The sequence below is a fragment of the Onychostoma macrolepis genome, chromosome 16 (assembly GCF_012432095.1).
Source record: "Onychostoma macrolepis isolate SWU-2019 chromosome 16, ASM1243209v1, whole genome shotgun sequence".
NCBI classification, from domain to species: Eukaryota; Metazoa; Chordata; class Actinopteri; order Cypriniformes; family Cyprinidae; genus Onychostoma; species Onychostoma macrolepis.
This window is the reverse complement of record NC_081170.1, coordinates 26,278,575-26,296,176: the sequence shown is the minus strand read 5'-3', so window position 1 is coordinate 26,296,176 and position 17,602 is coordinate 26,278,575. Positions and strand designations below refer to the sequence as shown.

Here is a 17,602-nt window from a genome sequence, read left to right as displayed (position 1 = left end):
CCACCAGCTAAACCAGCACCAAACCAGCATATACCAGCACCAAACCAGCATAAACCAGCATAGGAATTACGCTGGTCTATGCTGGTTTTTCCAGTTTTGCGCGTTCACGTGAGAGTAAGGGCTATCCCAATTCTCGTTTTGATCGAGGGGTAGGGCTAAGGGGAAGTGGTAGATACCCCTTAAAACCAAGCATTTTCGCGAGCTTACTTGAAACCAAGGGGTACCCAGAACACACTGCGCAACCGGCAACAATGGCGGCCAGATCATCAAGTATTCAAGTATTTTCGGCTTAAAAAATTTATTTAAAAATTACGACAGTCTTGTTTTGTGCTCTAGACAGTCCTGTACATATATATTTGCAACCATGTTCTTAATTGAAATGTTTAAAAAAATCGCTAGTTTGCTACGCTAACGTTACATTGCTGAGTTACACAACAGTCCCGCAGACTAGCCTTGAATGGACTCCATGCATGTCTACAGTTTTAACAAGTTTGTAAAACGATCCAAAGTTTGTGATCAACACTTGTCGGCAAAAAAAAAAAAAAAAACACTTGTCGGCTCTGGTGACGTAGCAGCCAGCTAGCGACGGTGTATGATGACGTAACCGTAACCAAGTGGTGTCTCATTTCATAGGGGTATGTGTTCACCCCTAGAACTTACCACTCGGTTTCGAGGGACAAGGGCTAGGGGTAAGACGAAGGGGTAGGGGAAGGGGAAGGGGTACGACAGAGAAATGGGATTCACCCGTACGTTACTAACAGTAGTAAGGGAATTTTTTAGGGTTGTTCCGATTCCGATACTAGTATCGGAAATTCCGCCGATACCACAAAAAATTCTGGCATCGGTATTGGCGAGTACTTGAACCCATGTACCGATCCGATACCATTTTCTTAAACAAGACCTATAGTTATGCGCGCTAGCTTTGCTTAACGCTGCAAATCGGAAATCAATTCTTCTTCACTGCTCAGAATGCAAACACAGGAAGTTGTGCTGTGTTGCCACACAAGCAACCACTATTCAGAGCAACGAAGAAGAAATACAAACGTGTTAGCACATTGCCAGTAAGTTAAATCACTCACATATGCGACTAAATCTTCACCCTGGGCGACTACATGATGTCTAATATTAGCCACTGGCTAATAAATGATCAGATTTTACTGGGAGGCTATGTATAAGTTTAGCACAGATATATTGTCACTCGCTGAACACTGAGCGCTTCAGAGTTTCTCTCTCTGTCAAGCGATCTATTTTTCAGATCATCTGAATGAATGCGCAGCGCACCTGTATTTGACGTACTGTAAACTCTAGTGTGAAGCGCACGACTTGCCGTCGCTTTGCTTTTTTTTCTCACACGCAGAGAGAGAGACAGAGAGAGAGAGAGAGAGAGAGATAGTCTTACATGTAGAGCGTCAATTCTGCATGGTATGTAAACGATATTCTTTGTTGTATTTTCCTTTGGAATTCTTCAGTTTAACTGCCAGGTTCTCCGGTAGTAGGCGGAGCTAATGCGCAAACGACAATCTCTTTGGCTGGCGCTCACCTATTATCGTCCTTGTTTTGATTTCAGCAAATCAGTTCGAGCCAATGCAGACAACGTGATTAATATTCATGAATCCAGCAGCTCGTTAATCCTTAGTAGAATTCTATCTATATATGGTGAAGCACACCATAAAATAATTGTATCAATTCATACAGTGCTAGAAGTACACAAAGCTGTATAACCAGATACACACCCAGGTATCGGATCAGTACTCGGTATCGGCCGATACCCTGAGCCTAGGTATCGGAATCGGTATAGGGAAGGGAAAAAGGGTATCGGAACATCTCTAGAATTTTTTATTTAATTTTTCTCGCAACTTATTGACTTAATATAGCAGTTTGCTGTGCAATATGTGCCGATCGGGTGCAGTCAGGTCTGTGTCTTCCCAGCCGGGTTCGGGTCCAACTTTCGAATAATGGTCGGGTCCGGGTAGTACATTTAAGGCATTTCTCTGGTCTGCACGGGTTGGGGTCCCACTTTCAAATAAAATACGGGTCCGGGTCGGTGCAGCACATTTACGGGTCTCTTCGGGTTTGGGTACAAATTTTTGGACCCGTGAAGACCTCTACTCCCAACTACACATAAATATGTGATGAAAAGTCAAAACCTTGATCAATCAGAGCTCAGTATACAGAGTTAGCATACATTGTCTGAAAACAGTTGAGATGCTAACGGACTTTTTCGAAGACACTAAACGTCTTTATGAAGTAAATATTCAACAGAAGCGTGTCAGGTACAGTTGTACGTAATATTTGTGTGATTTTAGGGGCTAAACTCACCTGAAAACGGTGAAAACAGCAGCGAGAGAAGCAGTGTTGCAGCAGTCAGTTGAAGAGTTGCCGCCCCGTTTCCATGGTAACTCCCTGCTGCAGCGTTTGAATGAGACTCCATCAAAACACGTCACAGTCACGCAGCATTTAAATAAACATTATATATTACACAAACAACAACAACAAAAATCGTTTTGTGGTTATATGACCCATTCATACATAGGTGTAAACTGCAACCTGCACGTGATAGTGAGACAAAGTAGCACTTTTATTTAATTTTTATAGATTTTTTTTTAATTTATTTGTTATTAGATTTTGTATTTTTGTTTTTAGGATCATTCAAACTATTTATTTCATTTAAAAATGTGCTTGCAGTTTTTATACTATACTTTTGTTAATAATTATAACTCTCACTATTTTTATTCAGATGTTTTGATAGATATTTTTGTTACAAATCCTTGAGGGAGGGGGCGTTATTTAGAATGTGTCAATGAGAATGTGTTTAAAACGTGTCGAATTATAATGGAAAGGATTATTATTACCTCTTCCATAGACATCAGTGTGTATTTTACAAACTCTAAATGCATTGTTTTTTTGGTACTTGTGCATTTATATGTCTGAAACCTAAAATAAACAGTATGTGGTTGAAAACACTGAAAAGTTGTGATATATGACAGCTCTGAGCACGCCTGTCTCTGGCTAAATTCAACATTTGCTTAAAAACAAGAAATTTTATGACACAAAATTTTGAAATGTAGGCTTAAATCAAAAGCATTTTAATTCAGATTCTGTATTTATATATATATATATATATATATATATATATTTAAAAAAAACGGAAAACAAAAACAAGGGAAAAAACAGCTGGCTGTTCCAACGTCTATGCGTGCCACCCAAAAAACGCCGGCTGACCGACAGCGTTTTTAGATTGGGCGGCTCGCCGATGGTGTGGTCCTACTGTAGCCGCTGAATTTGTGCCGCCCAAAAACTGCTGGTGGACCGCCAGGTCATTGTTTGCTGGGGCTCAAGATACTTTCACATTTTATTCTAGGACATAAAACACACCAGTTACCCCACTCATGATTTTTTTTAAACTGTTACGTTTCTTAAAAAAGACAGTTGCTAACAAGTTGCTAAATGGGACTACAGGCGCTGTCGGAGACATTAAACGTCATCACGCCGTGCAGTTTGTCAATTTACAGTATTTTCCAGTTGTAGTATAATTTATACAATTAATTGTAGAATAACCAATTAATAGTTTACCGCATTTTATATTGTTGTTCGTATTTGAAATAAGTAATGTACTGTTTTTGATTTGGGAATCAGGATCAAAGGAGCTGGATGATATGTTAAAACTCTTGACTCTTTGTGGCCTATTTCATCTTCACAAATGTAAAATTACTGATTCTATGCCCAATTTTAGGATCTTTTGTATTGATTTGAAATTATTTTATGAATCTCTCTGCTCATCGCTAAATAAGAAAGCTGTTAAAACAACCGTTTTGATGGAAAAAAATAATGACTGTGTTGTAAGGGTTACCTCCTGAGTATTTTTTAAAGTTGATATTTTATGTGTAACTTATTTAATTATTATTATTTTATTTTTATTTTATTTATTTCGTTTTTGTTACTACTTTTGTTTAGGTAAATAATTTGTATTTTGCCTTGACTGTACCCCCTGTGAATGTTTAATAAAACAATTTAAAAAAAATTTATTCGGATGGAAGATGCTTGTTTTATCGCTTTCCTACACTGAAAAAAATAAGAAGTTAAATTTACTTAATTTTTCTTTTGCAAGTTTTTGCACGAATATTTTTTAAGTAAAAATTAAATAAGGAATTGAGTAAAATCTATTTAACTAAGTTATCTCAAATTAGTAAAGGAAATACGTAAATTTAACGTGACCAGGTAGAGTTTGATGAGTAATTTCTACTTAATTATTTTAACTTTGCCCTACAATACTCAGTACATTTCACTAAAGTTTGTAAACTTTACTCAAACAACATATCACTGAAGAAGAAAAAAAAAAAAAAAAAAAGCCTATAAAGCATGTGGCAAAGTTAAAAGCACGCATGTAAGCAAATAAACTGCTCATTATTCATTTTAAAGTAATATGTTGATTCAATATAGTTATAAATTGAATGAACACAGAGACCTGAATACTTGGCACATGATACACAATGACGGTGACAATCAGTGAATAGTGTTTAAGCATGAATGGGCCATTTTGAGTAAAAAAATGAACTCCAGATGTCACAAAACAGCAAGTTACTTATCCTAACAACAAAAGCAACCATAAAACAGTGTAAATACATCTCGAAAACAGCAAAAAAAAATTACCTTATTAATTATTCATGCCCTAGTGCATGATGGGAACAACGGGATCATGACGTTGATATTTACTTAAACAATATTTGTAAAAATAACAAACAATTCCAAGTAAAATATACTTATAAGTTCAAACTTTAAATTCTACAAGCTTAATTTGAGTACTAATATTGAATTTACTCTTTTATTTAAATTCTTGCCTGAACTAAATTATTTAATGTAGAAACTACATTTGTTTTTCTGTAGTATTTACTTCACCACAAAATCATTTTTATCAGTGTACAGAGACTCTGTTCGTACCATAAGGTAAACTCATATTAGGATTATTCCATGTAAACACCACATTTACGGCTTAGTCACGGTGAAAGTGAAACTTTAACGATGCATAGTGCTTAAAGCCAAGTTAAAATGAAATGTTTACGGCCACGAGAAGCTACAAGAAAGCATTGAGGATTTTCTAGAAGCAAGGATAAAATAACATTTTACCCACCCTAACAAAATGATAGCTGAAATGTGGTACTTTATTCATTTAAATAAATTTAATCTTACCATATCCAAAAACTCGCTTACTCTGCTGTTATTTAATAGATTAAATGCACTAATTTTATTGAATAGTACGTGGAGACATGTTTTTAATTAAAATGTTCATATTAATCAAGGATTTATTGACTTTTAATGCAGCTTATTTCGAAATGTACAGAAATACGTGCTTTCAAATGTCCTTTAGTTATGATTATTTCATTTATTCACTATACTATTTATTACTAATATCTCATTTCAGTTTGGCACTAGTTTTTTATTTATTCGAGTTTATATGAAAAGGTTCATGTAGCGTGGATTAAAATTCATATACAGAGTAAATCCTTCACTGAACGTTAAAAATAAGTTTGAAAAAGTTGTCGGGAGCGGTGGTGGTGACGCTGAAGACGAGCGACCGTGGTGCTGTTCGTTCATAGCCTAATGCTGCGTCCCAATTCGCCTACTTATACTATGCCCTAAAAGTACTCTTTTTCTGAAGAAAAAGTACATACTTTTGAGTATGTAGCAGAATAGTAGGCAGGCTTTGGGACATACTACTTCGTCATAGCTGCTTCTTTAACGGACGCTCTGTTGCTTAGTTACGTGAATCCCTGTCACTGTTTAAACTGCCCTGTTAATCATCTTATCACAGTTAACATCATCCACATTTCCTTTAATTTGATTTCCTACCCTACTGGAGAGAAATAAAGAAGCACATCGCGGGTCTTTCACGCCGAGAACTCTGCTCATGTGTTTGCATAATGATGCATTTAAAATTTAATGACCAAACGTATCATTATAAAAGTTCACAGTGTTGCTGCAGATGAAATATAACGTGGATAACATTAAATTAATATTTTTTAATCAGGTTAGACATTGATTATTTATTACTCAAATCACTTTTTTATTTTATTTATTTTTTTATTGCATTTCAAACCATTACAATATTTGAAACTTAACAAGGGGCATACGGACATCATCACATGTAGATATAAGGGCTACACAAAGCAGCATAATAAAAAAATAGAAAAACTTTTACAAATACCTTACAACATTTTCAAGGATGTTAAACGTTTTAGAAGCCTTTGAATTCAAAGGTTTGGACACATTCTTAAAAGAAGTGAAAAAATAATTTACATCAGAAGAAAACATTCTAAAGTTAGGTTTACAATGAATAGTTCTGGCTTTATGAAGGTGAAATTTACCCAGAAGACAAAGCAGTAATACAGTATGTTCAAGATTGCTGTCTTTAGAATGAAAATCTGACAGGGAAAATTATAGATTCTGTCATTTCTAGCATTTTGTTACAACAGAGAGAAATTAACACGGTAACTTCTGACCAAAAAGACTTGGAGAATGGGCAATGATAAAACAGATGTAGAATAGATTCTTCATCAGTATTACAAAATGAACACAATGAAGATATATTCTCAAAAAATCTGCTTAAGAATAAATTAGAAGGGTAGTATCTGTGAACAATTTTGAAATGTAGTTCTTTAATGTTACATGGAATAAAAAATCTGCGAGGAAGGGTCCATAAGTTATTCAAATCAGAGTCCGGATAACAGATCCTCAATTTAGATTGTGCTTTAGAGGGGCACCCTGGAGTTGAAGAAAGGGCATTTCTGATAAAGACGTTATTGCATTTTTTATCTAATACATAAACTCCGTTAAATGCAAGTGTAGGAAAATGGTTGATTACAGAGCCATGACATAAATGTGCTTTAAACAAGATTTTTAAACTGGTAGGGATACTTTTAATCACTTTATTATAATCTCTCAGTGAGATTGTTGCACCTTTTAAAGACACAAAATCAGGAAAAGAAAGAAGGTCTCCCTGAGCACTGAGTAAATCAGAAACAATTACTCAAATCACTTTCTCTAGCTGTCCGTTGGTCTCGCATATCCGCCATGTTTGTAGTTTTTTAACACGTTTTATGCGTGTTTGTAGTTCTGATCGATTCCTTGTCCACCGCGCAATGTGTTGTGGGCAATATTAGCCGTTAGAGTGTGCATCGATCTGCACTTCGAATTCTAGCCGGAAGTAGTAGACCACCCGGGAATCTTTGGCATACATTTTTAATGATTTGGGACATACTAATTCTATTTTCGAATACTATTTAGGACGGATAGTATGCGAATTGGGACGCAGCACATTGTTTAGCTTTTAAGTTCTGGCGCTTGTATTTATGCTTCAAAATTCATAAAAGTTATATATAGTTTCATGAACTATGGTTGAACACAGATCTTATTTTTTGCGATAATCCAAAAGCCTATGGAAAAATCCCACTGGCTTTTTGTCTAGGAACTAGTTTCATGCTAACAGCCGATCCGCATACAAAGTGACGTCATAGTTCCCCCACTCGCCCTTTTTGGGGTTCCGGCAGTGTATACGCTACTGTGCGTATTACTGCCCTCCAGCGGTCAAATTTTGAACTAAATTCTTATATACAGTCCTGAAGAACTGCCTCAGAGATCAGTTTATGCTTGTCACTATGTCCAAACAAAGAAGTAACAGAAAACACTTCAACTCCAAAGTTCTGCCAATTTATCAAAAAGTGTCTTTCTTTCTACTTCCTACATTCCAAGAAAACATGCCCTACTGTTTCCCTTTTTGGGTTGCCATGTCCGCATAAATGCATCGGAAGAAAAAATTATGAATATGAAATATGTTTTTCATAAATTCGCTTTTAAATATGGGTAGTCTCAGATTTCCATTGCAGTCACGTATTTGAGATTGTTAGTACTTGTTAGTACTCTGCTTTCCAAATATTTCGATCAATAGCCTATTAGAGATGTTGATTCCTTGTTTTGTCGGACCTGGGCGTTTCTTTAGCAAAGATCTGGCAATATTAGTTAGTGTCAGAAAAAATCGCCGCCCCAAATTATGCCTACATTAAACTACATGGTTACTCCGATTATAATAAAATATACCATATTCGTTTCAAACTGTAAATTACATTTTTGTTTATTAAGTGATTTACTTTGGATCAAATTTAACTCTACAATAATTTAAAAAATATTATTATTTATTTTTTTAAGTACATAATTTTTCAATCCGGCATCTACAGCGGGCAGCTGGGGTCTTTCCCTGGGGTCCTCAGTCAACGTGTTGCCGAACGTTTGTATGTGCAATGAGCTTATGGGCTTGTTTTGGTTGCGCGTTTTTGATATTTGGAGGTACGTGTAAGATTCCGCTGATATTTCTGAACTAATACCATGATGCCGGGGGAGAACCAGTCCAAAGCCGTAGGAATCGCCTCTGAAGCTACTTCTGGCACTTGTCAAAACTGCGCTGTTTTAAATCAGGTGAGAACTTTATTCCTAACAACAAGACAGTGTCCACTATTTGAAATCTGGCTTAACGTTAATTGGTTACCCAAGTAATAATGGGTGTTTCATGAGAATTAGAGCAGATTAGTAATACAATTTGTTAATATAATACTTTTTTGGTTTTAATTAAATACATGGAAATTGAGTATATCAATACGATGTTGTTTATATTACGTCTTTCCTAGTCACTGTTGATTGTAATTATACAGTCACATCTTATAAATGTGATTTCCATTTAGTGGTATTCAACTGAATATTGGTTGATGTTATTTTAATAATTTGGTGTTTAATGCAGGTATTAACTGTCATCTCTCTATTTTGACGAATTTCCTTAACGTTATTCATTGTCTGTTGATTACAAGTAAAGCTGATTTTGTATGTCCGTGATTGTACGTTTTCCAGAGCTTAGATGAATATGTGGCTGCTTTGTTAACTCTGAAGCAGAAGATCGTTGACACAGAGTGAGTGTTTTTATTTTATTTTATTATTATTATTATTATTATTTGGTATAATTTCAGGATGTTTACCTCACAGCTACCTGGCTTGCAGGGCAGCAGCACAGTTCTTGCATGGTAGCAAAAGAATAGTATTAAGATATTACGTAGGCTTAGGTCTGACTTAGTTTTTTTTTTTTGTATGAACTGCAGTATTAGAGTCGCTTGTTGTCATGACACTAAGCATTTGTGTATTTTTGTGGCTATAAGGAATTGGGAATTCATAATGAAATGTATGCAATTCCTTTGTAAGTATGCAAATAAGCATTAAAAGCAATTGATGACACCACAACTTTCAGTTACATTTGAAAGTTGATTGTGGACTAGGTCAATCAGAGATTTTCAAATTCCAATCATATATTACATATACATTTTACAGTAAATAAATATAAATAAATAAAAAAAAATTGCAAATCTAAGCCTTTATTATGTACACATCAAAATTTGGATAGAGCATGTTCGTTAAATGGTTCAGGTTTTAGTAATTGCAATTGAATAGCAAAAGTTTAATATTTAGGGTTAAGGGTTCTAACTAGAATATTTAAAGAAACATCTTTACAGTTTTTTTTTTTTAAATACTGTAACTATAATAATTATGTTTGATTGAAAGGATGTTTTATTAACTTGTTACTTGCTGAATTTTTATTTTTATCTGCAGTGTCAAAAACTATGAAGGTATTTATTATATCTAGTAACGTTTTTACTTTTTTTCAGCCGTCTCTTGGGTGAATACAAAGAGAAGTGTGACGATATCCTTTTATAAAGCTATGTAGATGATAACTTTGTACTTGTTTTTGTCATTCTCTCTGTTGATTTACTGATTGATTTTATTGTAGACTATAAGCGTATTATCCAAGTTTGCTAATGAGAGACTGTTGGGTCCTGAATTAAGCAATATCATATGGGCATGCATGAGTGCTGTTGTATTGAATATCAGCCCAGCCACATTAAGCTGCAGGTAATCACAGCCATACTGATATTCACTGCAACAGCATTATTGTGAAAATATTACTTTTATAAATCAGTTCAAGAAACAAAATTTGTATTAAACAGGAATTAGAAACTTTTTTTTTTTTTTTTTGGCTTTGATTAATTCTAAGTAGGGATGCACCGATGCCACTTTTTCCAGGACTCGCCCGGTACCGATACTTTTATTTTTGGTACTTGCTGATACCGAGTACAGATACCAGTATTTTCATTGCATTTGTAAATTTGTAAAATATTGGGTACAGAAACCAAGAGAGTATGTATAATGTTAGTTCGTTAACTTCATTTATCGAATAGATAAAGTCAAACCAAAATTTATTCAGACACCTTCAACATTTCTCACATTATCACAGTTTATTTGGTATAGTTTAGAAAAAGGTGATAAAATATGACAATAACTCGGAGTTAAACTGTGTCAGAACAAATTCAGCTTGATAATGTCAGAGAACTTTGATAGAAAGGTATGTAATGGTGGGCCGTCAGGGGCAGCAGGGCCTTCTCTGCTGGCCCTATAAAAAATAAAATTGTGTGAAAAAATGTTTTTAATGTTTTTTCGTTGAGGTTGAACTGGAATATCCTACATAAAAAAAAGTGTGCGGCCAGCACTACAGATAGTGCTACCCTTTTGTTGAAAGACGTCACATCTGATTTGTTACGAGCATTACTGACAGAATCATCAGCCAATCAAATTTTGACGTTCAGTGACAGCCCGCCCTCTGGGTCTAGCGACGTGCGCAGTGCTACCCCCAGCGTTAGACCGCCCCTTTAGGAGGGATTTCCAAGCAAGGTACGAAAGTGAAAGTCAACGAAAAGAAAATGACAGGCGCAGTCGTCGGCGCCTACACCAGATCTTGTTGCCAATCTACTAAAAACGTCTTTTGCAGACAAAAGAGAACAAAAGGGAAAGGAAGACCTACACCCAAACTGAATTCGCTAACAAAGGTCAGCAAAGGTTTTATGCGCCATTTTAATGATTAAAGAATGGCTATGAATGGCTAACACCGAGCACAAGTTATTTTGTTGGCCGTGTTTACTTTTTAATACGAGTAAAGGGACCTGGCATGACAGACCCTTGGACTTTATTTACAAGTGACAGGTGAGTGCGTTATTATTTAATGAGAATTGTATCATGCACATTGTGGAGGTGTACATGGTGCGTTGATAATACTGTGGTGCGGTGTGTGGATGTCCAGCATTTGTACAGTTTTGCTGCTTTGGGCGCGTCGTCATTTTAGAGTGACGTGAATGTGCACAGTGACCCGTGTATTGGCGGATTACTTTTACTGACCATGTAGGGAAATTTACTCTGCATTTAACCCACCCTCATCTAGCGAACTGTTGATCAGCCATCATTATTGTTGAGAGCCTGTGTGCGGCATTATATGCATATGGCTGCATTAGCTCTAACAGAGATGTGTGCATGTAGTTTACAGTTGCTTACTGAAGGCCCTGACTGAAGCCCCACTGTACGCCACTGGTAATGGATTACAATCAACCAAAATTATTCAGACAGCTGTAAGTATGACAATATTTACACAACTATCAATACTTTGTCGGGCCACCCTTAGCCTTAATGACAGCCTGTAGTCTCCTGGGCATGCTGTCAACCAGGTTCATGCAAACCTGAACTTCAGTTTTTTTCCCAGACTCAGTCTGAATAATTTTTGGTCCCAAATTTGTATCAGTTTTACAGGTAGTCCACTGTATGAAGAATTTTTGGGTATAATATGTCACAGTTTACTTTATTTTGCTATCCTCACTTGCATAAATGAACTATAGTGTCCTGCACCCACTAGTAAAAAAAAAAAAATCAAAAATGATATCTGGTCTCTGAATAATTTTTGGTTTGACTGTATATCATTTGGTTATTTTCACACTTAATTATGCCCATTAAAATGTATTTTACAAGTTTTTGTTACTTTCACTGTTGTTTTTTTTTTTTTTGGCTCTATGGTACATAATCTTTAATTTAATAGCATTAGAGCTGCTCCATTGCAGTGGATTTAGAGTTTATTCTCATGAATAATACTGAGAAAAGCTCAGAAAACTGATGATGTACTCCATCCACGGCAGTTAATCACTACTCCGAATTAGGGCTGCCACTAACGATTATTTTTATTTCGATTAATCTATCGACTAATTAATCAATTAATCTAAATGATTAATTTCATCAATTTTACATCAATTTTTCTTAAGAATATTTTATTAAACCAAGTGTAATCACGTGGTAACACTTTAAGGTAAGGGTACATGAATTGCCATGAATTCATGCATACATTAATGTGTGAATTATGCATTACTTCATGCATTAATATCTCATGAATTATAAGGAACTAACATGAGTTCAAAGTCTTTCATTCATGACTATAATGATGTAGTTAAAAAAAGAAACTGATAACTTAATAACTGCATTTTTTTTTTTTTTTTTTTATAATAACGATGATGAAGACTAAGCATCAATGTTTCTTGTTAATGTGCTGTAAAGAAAACGAAATGCTGCCGGTGCAGTTTCGTCATGTTCATTCATAGCTCAAAGCTGTTCATGAAGATGTCTAAAAGATGTCTCTTTTTGCACTCTTGACATGGCCTAATTTGTAAATAAAGTTTATCACCCTGCAGTTCGATTTTGATGTGGGCTTCGTTTTAGAGTGTGTTTTTAAAACATTTCCAATGAGGAGGAGAAGCCTAATCCTCATTTGCGCGTGTGTGTGAAGTGCAGCGCTGAGGTGAAATAGCAGGGCAATTTGATAGCCCAATAATAATAGGCTGCCTAATAATAATAATAGTTTTATACTTTAATAGGAGAATAAGCCTAATATCGTCTTGACTATCGACAAAGACATCTGCTATCGTCGATACACGATACTATCGTCACAACCCTAAAAGTGTAATAAATCATAAATCATAATGATATACTCACCTTAGTTAATGTCTTAATTAAGGTGTTGTTCATCATGAAGTCATGAATATATATATACATATATACATATATATGTATGTGTTGAAACGGCTAATAATAAAATGTGACATTCTGTAGTTTTGTCTCATGTTCATCTTTTCATCATATTTGCAAATGTCTTGACTTCACAGCCAACAGAACAATTTTGTCTTCACTGTTCCAATGCTTATGGAGGGCACTGTAAGTTGCGTTTTTTTTTTTCATCTGAAACGTGCTGCGATTTATATTCCAAAGCCACTCATATAATGCCAGAAACACTCAAAGCAAGCAAAACGCGTGCACGCATTTTTACTGGTGCAGAATGAGAGGGACAAATACAGCCTAGCGCATTTTACACAGGCTGCTAGTTTCACTTTCGCCAGAAAGTCGTATATGCTTAAGGTTGAAAATAAATGATGTTTATAGTGAATGCCCCTATAAATTGTCTTATATTTATGATTTAGTTTTAATCCAAATGATGCGTGCTAAGTGAGCGAACATCAAGATCACGCAACAGAAGTGCGCGTGCTCTCTATTTTTTTTTGTAATGAACTAGAAGCAGGTGCCACATGAACCCCAGCACATTTAAGTTACAAATGTCTGTGGATACTGTTCTCTAACACAGCAGAAAAGCTAAAGGTCACGTGGCAAAGAGGTGGTATGTGTGAAACACCTTGTCCTCAGGCAATAAAAAAAAAAGTGAAAAAAATGAACAATAACAATGCCTTTAACCAATTATCAGCATAAGAAATAAAATTTTCACTTTGGAACAATTGGAAAGTTTTTTTAGGGGTTCGAGCACTGAAAGTGCTGAAACCCTATTGTAATTGTTAGGATTTTTATTATTATTATTATTCCGCCGTAAAACGAATCGTGCAGCCCAAACCGTAAGGCCTAGAGACTTGAAATTCAGCCAGATCGTAGAGCTCAATTTGGGGAGAAGGTATCAAAGTTTCAGCCCAATCGACCAAACGGGGGCGCTACAGCGCAAAAACCCAAAATTTCAGACATTTTTGGCCGTAGCTCGTACACCGTTTGCCGTAGTCTCAAAATTTTAACTTCGTTGCGATCCTTGGCTTTGCCCGAAAATTCCAACGGATTTTCTCTACGACGCACCGTTTTTTCGCAAAATTGAATGAAATCCCAAACCTACTTTTGCGAACTAGTCCTAGGTTTTTCACCCGATCGGAACCAAACCACTGCAGAAATATTCTAGGGACACTGAATATGAAAAGTTATCAAAAAAAAGTTGAAATTTTGATTTTCGCGCAAAACAGTACGCCAATTAGCGTCTATGCTAATGTTAGCCAAATGTTATTTGAAGCATAACTCTGGAACGGAGTTAGATATCTTCACCAAACTCAGTACACATGTTTATGAGCTCAATCTTTGGTCAAATAAAAAAAATTGCGAAGCTCTGCAACTTGGTGGCGCTGTAAGACTGAAAAAACATAAAAACAGTTATAACTACGCGACCGTTAGTCCGATCGACTTGAAAATTGGTATGCAGCCTCTTGGTCCGAAGGGGCACCAGTGTATATGAGGTAATTCGCGTATCTCAAAAAAACATGGCCGCCATCGGCCAACAAAGTTTGAGCACTTATTAGACAAGGTTAACGGAGGTCAATCGGAACGAAACTCGGTGGGCATGTTCGACTCACGGCCCTAAAGGTCTGTAAGAATTTTGAAAGAGATCGGGCACTAGTTGGCGCTAACGAGTTTTTTGGCTCTGTAATCACGTGGCGTTTAACATATCCACACAATATGCATATCATTTGATAGATCTCCTCATGTTGAGCAACTTTGCCTCAAGAACCATTGGTGTCAATCAAATCGTTCATTAATTATTCAGAAATATGTTAAAAACCTACTTTTGCGAACTAGTCTGTTTTTTTTGCCCGATCGGAACCAAACCACTGCAGTAATAATCTATGGACTCTCCAGATCAATAATTATCGAAAAAATGTTGAATTTTGTCTTTTGGTTAGCTATAATTGGCTCATTTAAAAAAGGGGGCGTGGTCACACATACCCAAAAGCCTATAAAACGTAAATAAAAACTTAAAATTTTACGAAAGTTGGTGAAAACATGTGTCAGATGACTCTTAACAAGCATGAAAAGTTTCATGGAGTTCGGAGCATAGGTGGCGCTATAACAGTAAAAAAAAGCCATCGAAAACACAATATTTCAATTATACACGAACCTAAATCTTAACAAATCGTTCATATATTCACACATCCGCTAGTTATTCATATCTTATGATAGATCTCCTCATTTTGAACAACTTTGCCTCTAGGAGCACTGCTATCTATCGAAGTGTTAATTAAATAATCTCAATTATGTTCAAAACCTACTTTTGCGAACTAGTTCTAGGTTTTTCGCCCAATCGGAACCAAACCACTGCAGAAATGTTATCTGGTCAGTGAACATCAATAATTATCAAAAAAATATTTAAAATTCAACTCGCTTTCGCAATGAGGCCCCAAAATGTATAAAAGTCGCGGGCGAATTTTACGAAACAGACTATAACTAGTGAAGGAAATGGCATATCTTCACCAAACTTGGTACACATATGTATGAGCACAAACTTCGGTCAAATAATAAAAATTAAGATGATCCGCCACTTGGTGGCGCTATAATGTCGAAAAAACTATAACTGGGTAACCATTAGCCCGATCGACTCAAATATCTATGAGGACATTCGCGTATCTCAAAAAACATGGTCGCCAACTGCAAATGAAATTTAAGCACCTATTTGACAAGGTTAACTGAAGTCGATTGGAACGAAACTCGATGGACATGTTCGACTCAAGGCCCTAAAGGTCTGTAAGAATTTTGAAAGAAATCGGCCACTAGTTGGCGCTAACGAGATTTTTTGGCTCTGTAATCACGTGGTGTTTCTCAAATCCACACAATATATATATCATTCGATAGATCTCCTCATAATGAGCAACTTTACCCCCGGTACTATTGCTGTCAATCAAATAGTCCATTAAATAATCTCAATTATGTTAAAAACCTACTTTTGCGAACTAGTCCTAGGTTTTTCGCTCAATCTCAATCAAACCACTGCAGCGCAATTCTCTGGACACTCTAGATCAATAATTATCAAAAAATGTTGAATTTTGTCCTTTGGTTACCTATAACGGGGTCATTTAGAAAAGGGGCGTAGCCAAATATACCCCAAATCCTATAAAACCTAAACGAAAACTCTAAACTTTACCAAACTTGGTGATAACATGTGTCAGGTGGCACTTAACAATCATGCTAAGTTTCATAGAGCTCGGACCATAGGTGGCACTATAACAGTTTAAAAGACCTCAAAAACACACTATTTGTATAGAAAATGATCTCAAATTTTAGAAATTGTTTATATATACACATATACACTAGATCTTCATTTCATATGATAGATCTCGTCATAAATAACAACTTTGCCTCAAGAACCATTGCTGTCAATCAAATCGTTCATTAATTATTCAGAAATATGTTAAAAACCTACTTTTGTGAACTAGTCCCTGGTTTTTCGCCCGATCGGAACCAAACCACTGCAGTAATATTCTCTGGACTCTCTAGATCAATAATTATCGAAAAAATGTTGAATTTTGTTCTTCGGTTAGCTTTAACGAGGACATTTAGTAAAGGGGCCTGGCCAAGTATACCCCAAAGCCTATAAAACCTAAACGAAAACTTTACGAAACTTGTTGAAAACATGTGGCACATGACTCTTAACAACCATGCAAAGTTTCATGGAGATTGGATCATAGATGGCGCTATAACAGTTAAAAAGGCCTCAAAAACACAAGATTTTGATGTAAAATTACCTCAAACTGTAGAACATAATCATATATTCACACAAATACTAGATCTTCATATCATGTGGTAGATCTCCTCATTCTGAACAACTTTGCCTCTTGGACTAATGCTGTAAATCAAATTGTTCATTAATTATTCACAATTATGTTAAAAACCTACTTTTGTGAACTAGTCCCTGGTTTCTCTCTCGATCAAACCACTATAGTAATGTTCTCTGGAGTCTCTAGATCAATAATTATTAAAAAAATATTGAATGTTGTCACTTGGTTAGCTGTAACGGGGTCATTAATAAAAGGGTGTAGCCAAATATACCCAGAATACCCAGAAAACACAGTGTTGTATGAGAAATTGCTATATATAACCACTAGATGGCAGCGGAAGACCACTAATGGGTTTATTAAGCTCTCAAACAGAACTGTTTATAGATTTTCTCATGGAGTTATCATAAAATCACTGTTATAACATTTAAAATCACATTTAATTCAAGTTTACCATTTTGTCATGTCAGTTTTTACAATTTTGCCATATGATCACAGAGAAATATAGACTCTTAAAAAAAGAAGACTTGCAAAAACTATTGTCACCTATCATTTATTTCAAATATCTATATCTGCAACAATGTGTGTGCGTGTATGTCTTTGTATTTGTGTGTCTGTTTCTGTAAGCATGCTTATTGAGGATTAATGTAACAGTTTAACCTTTTCATGTTTGTGAGTATGTGTTATTTGGCAAAAAATGCCACTATAATAGTTATAAAGGTTCAAAACACAGTGTTGTATGAGAAATGGCTATTTATAAGCACTAGATGGCAGCGTAAGACTACAAATGGTCTCAAACAGAACTGTTCATGGCTTTTCTCATGGAGATATTATAAAAT

General features: G+C 35.6%; 1 protein-coding gene across 2 annotated transcripts in view; it reads left to right on the top strand.

Moving 5' to 3' along the window:
* Window positions 1-8,245: 8,245 nt before the first annotated feature.
* The window catches only part of ice1 (KIAA0947-like (H. sapiens)), a 29,436-nt gene continuing 20,079 nt past the window's right edge, over window positions 8,246-17,602 (top strand). For both annotated transcript variants that reach the window (XM_058746275.1, XM_058746274.1), the window contains exons 1-3: window positions 8,246-8,466; window positions 8,893-8,951; window positions 9,699-9,734. In XM_058746275.1, the coding sequence (XP_058602258.1) occupies window positions 8,377-8,466; window positions 8,893-8,951; window positions 9,699-9,734 (185 nt within the window). In that variant the 5' untranslated portion in view covers window positions 8,246-8,376. The remainder of the gene's footprint in view (window positions 8,467-8,892; window positions 8,952-9,698; window positions 9,735-17,602) is intronic.